Source organism: Austrofundulus limnaeus, unplaced genomic scaffold (genome assembly GCF_001266775.1).
Source record: "Austrofundulus limnaeus strain Quisiro unplaced genomic scaffold, Austrofundulus_limnaeus-1.0 Scaffold1077, whole genome shotgun sequence".
Taxonomy (NCBI): Eukaryota; Metazoa; Chordata; class Actinopteri; order Cyprinodontiformes; family Rivulidae; genus Austrofundulus; species Austrofundulus limnaeus.
The window spans coordinates 45,209-54,062 of record NW_013953479.1 but is presented as its reverse complement, the minus strand read 5'-3'; the positions used below and the strand labels follow the sequence as shown (position 1 = coordinate 54,062).

Below are 8,854 nucleotides of genomic sequence, written 5' to 3'. Positions count from 1 at the left end.
TTTACATCCTCTCGTGTGAACTTAATATATTCATCCACAGAGTTGATGTGATCAGTGAAATGTTGGACTTCCTGGGCTTTAATTTTAACCCAGGTGTCGTTAACATATCTGAACCAATGGCTCGGTGGCACCCCTGAAAAGGACATCAAGGCTCTCTTTTCCACTTCCTCCATGTACAGGTTTGCAACAATAGGAGAAACTGGGGATCCCATGGCACACCCATGTTTCTGCCTATAACGTTTCATTAAGAAGAACCCGTCCAGAAGACCTACGCAAATATTTTTCTTTTTGACTTTTTGCCTGGATTACTGAGATGCATCAGGACAATACAAAGAGTTGGATGTTGTCGTGATATTTGTTAAATTTTATATATTGAGAAATATGTTAAATAAATATTATTAAAAAAAAACAACTCACACAAAGTACCGAAAATTGGTACCGTTAAGTACCGGTACCAATTCCCAGTTACCGGATATTGGTACTGAATCCATTCAAATGTGAAAGCTACCCATACCTAGTTCAGTTTAAGGGTTTTGTAAAAATTCTTGAGGAGTTCATCGGGGTTATCATCTTTGGTCATCTGCTCCACAACGTGACGGACTCCGCTCTCTAAGGCATGGTAGTAACGCTTCAACTCCTCCAGCTCCAATTGTTGTCGTTTCTCCAGCTGGTCTCGTTCCTCTTTAGCTTCTTTCAGCAGTGCCTCATATTCTGCCTTTACAGCTTCTATTTGCTCCTTTAGTGTCTGCTCATATAACTGCTTCAGCTCTTTCTCTCTCTGATCCAACATCTTCATTGTGTTTTGATACATGTCATTTGAGAAAAACTTCCCTTCGTTGTCGTTCACCATCTCCTGGATCTTCTCCAACAGATCCAGAACTTGTCGACGATTGTTCACTTGACGGTTGTTGAAAAGGTGGTATCTGTTTCCAGCCTTCTTTAGGATTTCTTGTAGCTCAGGTCGAACTGTTTGCAATTTCTGATCAAAATCAGAAGGAGCTTCATCTGCATGGGTGAAAAGGATGATGGTGTACTTCCAGGCCTCCTCTCCAAAGATCTCCTCCACCTTCATCACAGCATCTCTCTCTTCTTTTGAGAAAGGCCCAAATTTGATGACCAGCAGAATAGCGTGGGGCCCGGGGGCCGACATGTTGATGCATTTAGAGATTTCTCTCTTCACTTTATCATCAGACTGATAGGTGTCGAAGAGACCAGGAGTGTCGACAACAGAAACCATCTTGTTGAAAACCTCATCTCGCTGCTTGGAGCATTCAGCGGTCTCTGAAGTGGAAAAAGTTGAAAATTACAGTCAGGAGGTCTCAAATAAACAATATTGAGGATTATTTAGCAAATAACATGCAGCATATAAAACTATTCATGTTACTTCTGAAGTATCCGATGGGTGTATATACCAGTAAAAGAAGGATGTATGACAGTATGACCAATGACAATAACTAAAACCGTGAAGAGTTCTGTTTACCTGCAGATCAGTGACAAGTTATTACCACCTTCATGGTATTCAGTCAAGGGTTTAAGTAGAACCAAAAATATAATAAATGTCAAGTAAATCATAATCATTATTTGTTTGTATGTGCTGTCTGAACTGTTTCTAAAATATTTGGTGTCTGTATCAGAATCCTATAATTTGAGGACAAGTATTTTTCAAAAAGACAATTGGAGCAACCAACCATCAGTCTCTGGTTAATTTATGTGCTTAAGAAAATTGTTTTAAAAATGCCACCTTACACCCAGGCTTTTAATCACACTTATACACAATTATTACAATTTCATTTTACAAACAAATATGTACAGAGTTGAACAGTGACTGAAAGACTTCAGAAAGAGGCAGCCACCTAAAAAGATTATCAGTAGTCAGATCATCTCTATGCTGTAAGAGGTTTAAAGTGGAGTTGTAAAAATGTAAATCACTCTGATGTGTGTTTGAGTGTGTTACCTGAGAAGTGTTTGAATGTTGTCCTGAAAGCATTTCTTCCCAGTATAGTGTTTCCACTGGAGCTCTTTCCTGCTCCAGTCTTCCCAACAAGAACCAGACTCAGCTCTGAAACTGGAACATATAGACTGTCAGGGTCTAAGTTTAAATTTTTGTTAATTTAATGTTTTTTTTTTATTACTGCCTGTTGCTAAAATGACAGCAATGTTTTTGCTTGTGTCTGTCTGAGAACTCAGAGAAAATAATAAACGGAAATGAATTCAATTCAGTTCATTCATATCACTGTAAAAAATGAAATGTTGGATTTACTTAACCATGTTATGTCAACTGGTTCCACTTAAATGAGTTGAGTAAATTCAAAGCAATATACCAGTATACCAATATACCAAAGAACATGAGTAAGTTGCTTTGAATTTATTCAACTCAGTTAAGTGGAACCAGCTGACATAACATGGTTAAGTAAATCCAACGTTTCATTTTTAGAGTGTAGCGCGAAGTCACAACAAATGTCTCAGAGCATTGTAAACAAAAAACAATAAATCTAAAGAAGTTAGCAGATTGTGTTGAATCTTCACTTCATCACGGTCTCCTATCCTGAGCAAGATGTTGGTGACAGTGGGAAGGAAAACCTCCCTTTTACAGTTTTTATTGATTGGTCTCAGTCTTCATCATCACCATCTCAGCAGAGCAGAAGACACCTCTTGTAATGTGTTAACCCATTCTCAATGGATTGACGCAGTTTTCACACCCTTTTGCCAAACAGTTAACGCAGATGTCATTTAAGAATTCCAAACTCCCTTTTAGCTGCCAGTATGAAACACTGAAAGCACCTGTTTGACACTTCTTCACAGAATTTTTCAATTTGCAATCAGTTTGCAGGCCTGTTTTGTTCTTTGCAAGTATGGATCAAGAAGGTCTAAGGCAGATGAGAGGTACAGTGAGAGTAAGAGGTAGAGGGGTCAGAGGAAGAGGAGTCTGTGTGCGAGGTGGAAGTATAGCTGGAAGGGCTCAGGTTACAGCTGAAATTCGGGCAACTGTGATTGATCATGTCGTAAATCATGGCCTTTCACTTAGAGAGGCTGGACAAAGAGCCCAAACTGTTCTAAACAGAAACACTGTTGCATCCATTGTTAGAGTTTTTCAGCAGAACAGGCAATGTTGCTATACAGTATATTCAGAAATATCTGCAGTGATATACAGTACTTCATGTATTTTTTTTCCACATTCTCTGTATTCTTTATAGAATCGAAAGGCTACCAGTAGGTGGTGGTAGAGGGAGAATTTTTAATGCTGAGCAGGATGCAGCTGTTGTCGACAACGTAGCCGTAGCTACGTTCACACTGCAGGTCTTAATGCTCAGTTCCGATTTTTTGAAAAAATCCGATCTTTTTGTGTGAATGTTCACATTACATTTTAAATGTGGCCTGCATCAGACCCCTGTGTGAACGCTACACAGCACTGATGTGACACGCATGCGCAGTAAAAGACGTGACGTCTCATCAGCCGGCTTGTTTGTTTACAGAGCTAGCATGGATGCTACATTTTGCGCATCGAATCAGAAGTTGTTGTTTAATCAGAGCCGATTAAATAATTATCTGACCTGCTTCTTTAGTCAGTGTTTATATCTGAAGCTGCCTCTGACCAGGATGCTCCAGTGAAGCTTTTTTTTTTGAACGAAACTACGAGCTGGAAAAAAGTATCGACCAAGTATCGAACTTTAGGATCGATACTCTCCGCGACCCAGGCTGGACATCATTATTATCAAACTATCTACGTGGAAAATGAAAAGTAAAAAGATGAAACAAATGGACTTGTNAATGGTTAATTTTAGGTACTGTGGTCAGGGATAGGCTGTCTATGGCTAGTACAAGGTAAATTTAGGATCTGGGATGGTTAGTTCTTAGGAACTCTGTACACTTTCAAAAATGGTTAATATGAGGCATCAGGATTAATGGTTAATTTTAGGAACTAGGGTAAGAGATAGGATGTCTAGGGCTAACAGACATTCAATTTAGGGTCTGGAAGGGTTAGTTCTCATGCACTTCCTACTCTTCTCAAAAATATGAAATTGCGCTCTTCCTCCTCCGCCTTATCTTGTCAATAACTGACGCGCGGGGTTACCCAGCACAACAAAACAGGGTCGCAGTTGGTTGACCAAGCGTAAACACGTTGATGCGTCAGGAGTGAGAATGGGTTGGCCAAACGTTTACTGCATTACTGTTTATAATTTTGAGATCTGTACAACTTTCAACCAAAGGGTCACTGTGCTCTCTAATGACATTCAAGCAGAAATTGAAGGACAACCTTACAGCAACAACATTTAAATTCACTCACTGACCAAGAAAGTTATGCACTCAGAAGATGTTAAATTCAAAAGCAATTTGGTCTACATGCAACCCAGTGACAAGTATGTAAAGGATTCAGTTTGCAAGGGGTGACATGTCTTGAACAAGCACCAAAGGAGCTGCAGCATCAAGAAAAGTACAATACTGTTATCGGGTTGTTGCCAGAACATCCAGCTTTCAAAAAGAGTAGTATTTGTCACAAAAGATGCCTCGTGAATGTATTAGGCAGCATTGACAAAGTTTTTTAAGTGTCACAATGTGGGTTTACATTGTGTAATAAACACTACAAAACACCCTGACACGTCCCCATTTAGTACTGGATGATTTACAACACCCCAAGTTTTCCTGGAATGTGATTTGAAAAGTCTTTGCTTTATGTGCAGAGGAGGAAATAAATACAAGTGTTCTCAGCACAGAGACTGACTAAAAGAATGCAGTGGCACAGACAACCAATATAAGAGTCAGGTTTTTTNATTGCTTGCCCGGCCTATGACAGGCGGGCCCACATCTAACAGACTTCGTGATTGCTTTCTGTTTCATGTCTGCCCATCAATAAATGACTTTCTGATCATACCCGCAAGACTATTTGTCTTTTTAACACCTTTTCGCCGTGTTTCTGACCATTTTGCCACGACAACAATAATAAACAAACACCAAATAAAATACAAGCAATAAAAAAGCTATATGATGCCATTAAAAAAACACAACACGGAACAAGTAGTTAAACGTTGAACATTAAAATTAGGCAATATACAGTATATGCTAAACCAACACATTCTCACTCCTGACACATCAACATATTGTCACTTGGTCAAGGTACCGTCTGCGTCCCTGTTTTGATGCGCTGGGTAACCCCAGCACGTTAGCTATTGACACCTGCGGTTTTTCGGGTTAAGCCGACATGAGGGTATTTGAGTTGGGGTCTGTGGTTAATATAAGGCATCAGGATTAATGGTTAATTTTAGGTACTGTGGTCAGGGATAGGCTGTCTATGGCTAGTACAAGGTAAATTTAGGATCTGGGATGGTTAGTTCTTAGGAACTCTCTACACTTTCAAAAATGGTTAATATGAGGCATCAGGATTAATGGTTAATTTTAGGAACTAGGGTGAGGGATAGGATGTCTAGGGCTAATAGACATTCAATTTAGGGTCTGGAAGGGTTAGTTCTCATGCACTTCCTACTCTTCTCAAAAATATTAAATTGCGTTCTTCCTCCTCCGCCTTATCTTGTCAATAACTGACGCGTGGGGTTACCCAGCACAACAAAACAGGGACGCAGTTGGTTGACCAAGCGTAAATACGTTGATGCGTCAGGAGTGAGAATGGGTTGGCCAAACATGTTTACTGCATTACTGTTTACAATTTTGAGATCTGTACAACTTTCAACCAAAGGTTCACTGTGCTCTCTAATGAAATTCAAGCAGAAATTGAAGGACAACCAAACAGCAACAACATTTAAATTCACTCACTGACCAAGAAAGTGCACTCAGAAGATATTGTTAAATTCAAAAGCAATTTGGTCTACATGCAACCCAGTGACAAGTATGTAAAGGATTCAGTTTGCAAGGGGGGACATGACTTGAACAAGCACCAAAGGAGCTGCAGCATCAAGAAAAGTACAATACTGTTATCAGGTAGTTGCCAGAACATCCAGCTTTCAAAAGGAGTAGTATTTGTCACAAAAGATGCCTTGTGAATGTATTAGGCAACATTGACAAAGTTTTTTAAGTGTCCCAATGTGGGTTTGCATTGTGTAATAAACACTACAAAACACCCTGACACGTCCCCATTTAGTAGTGGATGATTTACAACACCCCAAATTTTCTGGAATGTGATTTGAAAAGTCTTTGATTAAGTGCAGAGGAGGAAATAAATACAAGTGTTCTCAGCACAGAGACTGACTAAAAGAATGCAGTGGCACAGACAACCAATATAAGAGTCAGGTTTTTTTTTAATTTCACACTGATTAATGTTCTCTGAGAGCATGCTTGAGTGTGGTAAGGGAACATCTCCATCTGTGACTTCTGAACTGCGAGAGGGAGTATCTACATGGAATGGATTGTTTTGCCATTTAACATTTCTGTCTTCTGAAAGAGCCTGTAATGTCATATTCTACAAACATTACTGCAATATGATATTAATGTAGGGATTAATCTGAATTATAGAGCTTCATCACCAGTGATTAAGAGTTTGAAATAGAACTTGAGATCTCTTATGTCACGGTCAGTTCAGTTTATGGATGGGTACCGAATTCAATACTTTTTAAAGTACAGACCGAATTCTGTCGGTACTACAGAGAACCTATTCACATAACTTCAAACAGTACCATGTTTCGGTACCTAAACGCATCAATGCGACTGTATTGGCATAAGAGTGGTGARTTTTCCATGCTTGTCCTGAACGCAGCATCGCGCAAACTTATTTGCCTTCCATGGACCTCCATCACACAATTTTTCTAGTGGGGAAATGACATCATTAGAAATACTTGGAGCTGGATTTTAATTTGTGCAATAAGACAAACAGTCTTGTTTTCAAGAGCTTTCACTTTAAAGAAAATAGTTAAAAAACTGATGTTACAATACAAAAAGTTGGATGTTGTCATGATAATTGTTAAATTTTATATATTGAGAAATGTGTTAGATAAAAAAAATGTAAGTTTATTATAAAAAAAAACCAACTCACACAAAGTACCAAAAATTGGTACCGTTAAGTACCGGTACCAATTCCCAGGTACTGGATATTGGTACTGAATCCATTCAAATGTGAAAGCTACCCATACCTAGTTCAGTTTAAGGGATTTGTAAAAATTCTTGAGGAGTTCATCGGAGTTATCATCTTTGGTCATCTGCTCCACAACGTGACGGACTCCGCTCTCTAAGGCATGGTAGTAACGCTTCAACTCCTCCAGCTCCAATTGTTGTCGTTTCTCCAGCTGGTCTCGTTCCTCTTTAGCTTCTTTCAGCAGTGCCTCATATTCTGCCTTTACAGCTTCTATTTGCTCCTTTAGTGTCTGCTCATATAACTGCTTCAGCTCTTTCTCTCTCTGATCCAACATCTTCATTGTGTTTTGATACATGTCATTTGAGTAAAACTTCCCTTCATTGTCGTCCACCATCTTCTGGACCTTCTCCAACAGATCCAGAACTTGTCGACGATTGTTCACTTGACGGTTGTTGAAAAGGTGGTATCTGTTTCCAGCCTTCTTTAGGATTTCTTGTAGCTCAGGTCGAACTKTTTGYAATTTCTGATCAAAATCAGAAGGAGCTTCATCTGCATGGGTGAAAAGGATGATGGTGTACTTCCAGGCCTCCTCTCCAAAGATCTCCTCCACCTTCATCACAGCATCTCTCTCTTCTTTTGAGAAAGGCCCAAATTTGATGACCAGCAGAATAGCGTGGGGCCCGGGGGCCGACATGTTGATGCATTTAGAGATTTCTCTCTTCACTTTATCATCAGACTGATAGGTGTCGAAGAGACCAGGAGTGTCGACAACAGAAACCATCTTGTTGAAAACCTCATCTCGCTGCTTGGAGCATTCAGCGGTCTCTGAAGTGGAAAAAGTTGAAAATTACAGTCAGGAGGTCTCAAATAAACAATATTGAGGATTATTTAGCAAATAACATGCAGCATATAAAACTATTCATGTTACTTCTGAAGTATCCGATGGGTGTATATACCAGTAAAAGAAGGATGTATGACAGTATGACCAATGACAATAACTAAAACCGTGAAGAGTTCTGTTTACCTGCAGATCAGTGACAAGTTATTACCACCTTCATGGTATTCAGTCAAGGGTTTAAGTAGAACCAAAAATATAATAAATGTCAAGTAAATCATAATCATTATTTGTTTGTATGTGCTGTCTGAACTGTTTCTAAAATATTTGGTGTCTGTATCAGAATCCTATAATTTGAGGACAAGTATTTTTCAAAAAGACAATTGGAGCAACCAACCATCAGTCTCTGGTTAATTTATGTGCTTAAGAAAATTGTTTTAAAAATGCCACCTTACACCCAGGCTTTTAATCACACTTATACACAATTATTACAATTTCATTTTACAAACAAATATGTACAGAGTTGAACAGTGACTGAAAGACTTCAGAAAGAAGCAGTCGCCTAAAAAGATTATCAGTAGTCAGATCATCTCTATGCTGTAAGAGGTTTAAAGTGGAGTTGTAAAAATGTAAATCACTCTGATGTGTGTTTGAGTGTGTTACCTGAGAAGTGTTTGAATGTTGTCCTGAAAGCATTTCTTCCCAGTATAGTGTTTCCACTGGAGCTCTTTCCTGCTCCAGTCTTCCCAACAAGAACCAGACTCAGCTCTGAAACTGGAACATATAGACTGTCAGGGTCTAAGTTTAAATTTTTGTTAATTTAATGTTTTTTTTTTATTACTGCCTGTTGCTAAAATGACAGCAATGTTTTTGCTTGTGTCTGTCTGAGAACTCAGAGAAAATAATAAACGGAAATGAATTCAATTCAGTTCATTCATATCACTGTAAAAAATGAAATGTTGGATTTACTTAACCATGTTATGTCAACTGGTTCCACTTAA

The 8,854-nt window shown here is 38.9% G+C and overlaps 2 protein-coding genes across 2 annotated transcripts in view; both read right to left on the bottom strand.

Moving 5' to 3' along the window:
- Positions 1-492: 492 nt before the first annotated feature.
- LOC106534030 (GTPase IMAP family member 4-like) lies at positions 493-7,074 on the bottom strand. Its single transcript, XM_014030531.1, has 3 exons — positions 7,071-7,074; positions 1,955-2,065; positions 493-1,281 (listed from the first exon to the last, which is right to left on the bottom strand). The coding sequence occupies exons 1-3, from the start codon at positions 7,072-7,074 to the stop codon at positions 515-517; spliced, it is 882 nt and encodes a 293-aa protein (XP_013885985.1). The 3' UTR covers positions 493-514.
- The window catches only part of LOC106534029 (GTPase IMAP family member 7-like), a 6,146-nt gene continuing 4,259 nt past the window's right edge, over positions 6,968-8,854 (bottom strand). The window contains exon 2 of the mRNA XM_014030530.1: positions 6,968-7,843. Coding sequence (XP_013885984.1) covers positions 7,077-7,843 — 767 coding nt within the window. The 3' untranslated portion in view covers positions 6,968-7,076. The remainder of the gene's footprint in view (positions 7,844-8,854) is intronic.

Excerpts from the sequence above, each read along its gene's own strand:
- LOC106534030 (XM_014030531.1), bottom strand. Across the intron at positions 1,282-1,954 it reads AACATTCAAACACTTCTCAG|AGACCGCTGAATGCTCCAAG; the intron begins GTAACACACTCA and ends TTTCCACTTCAG.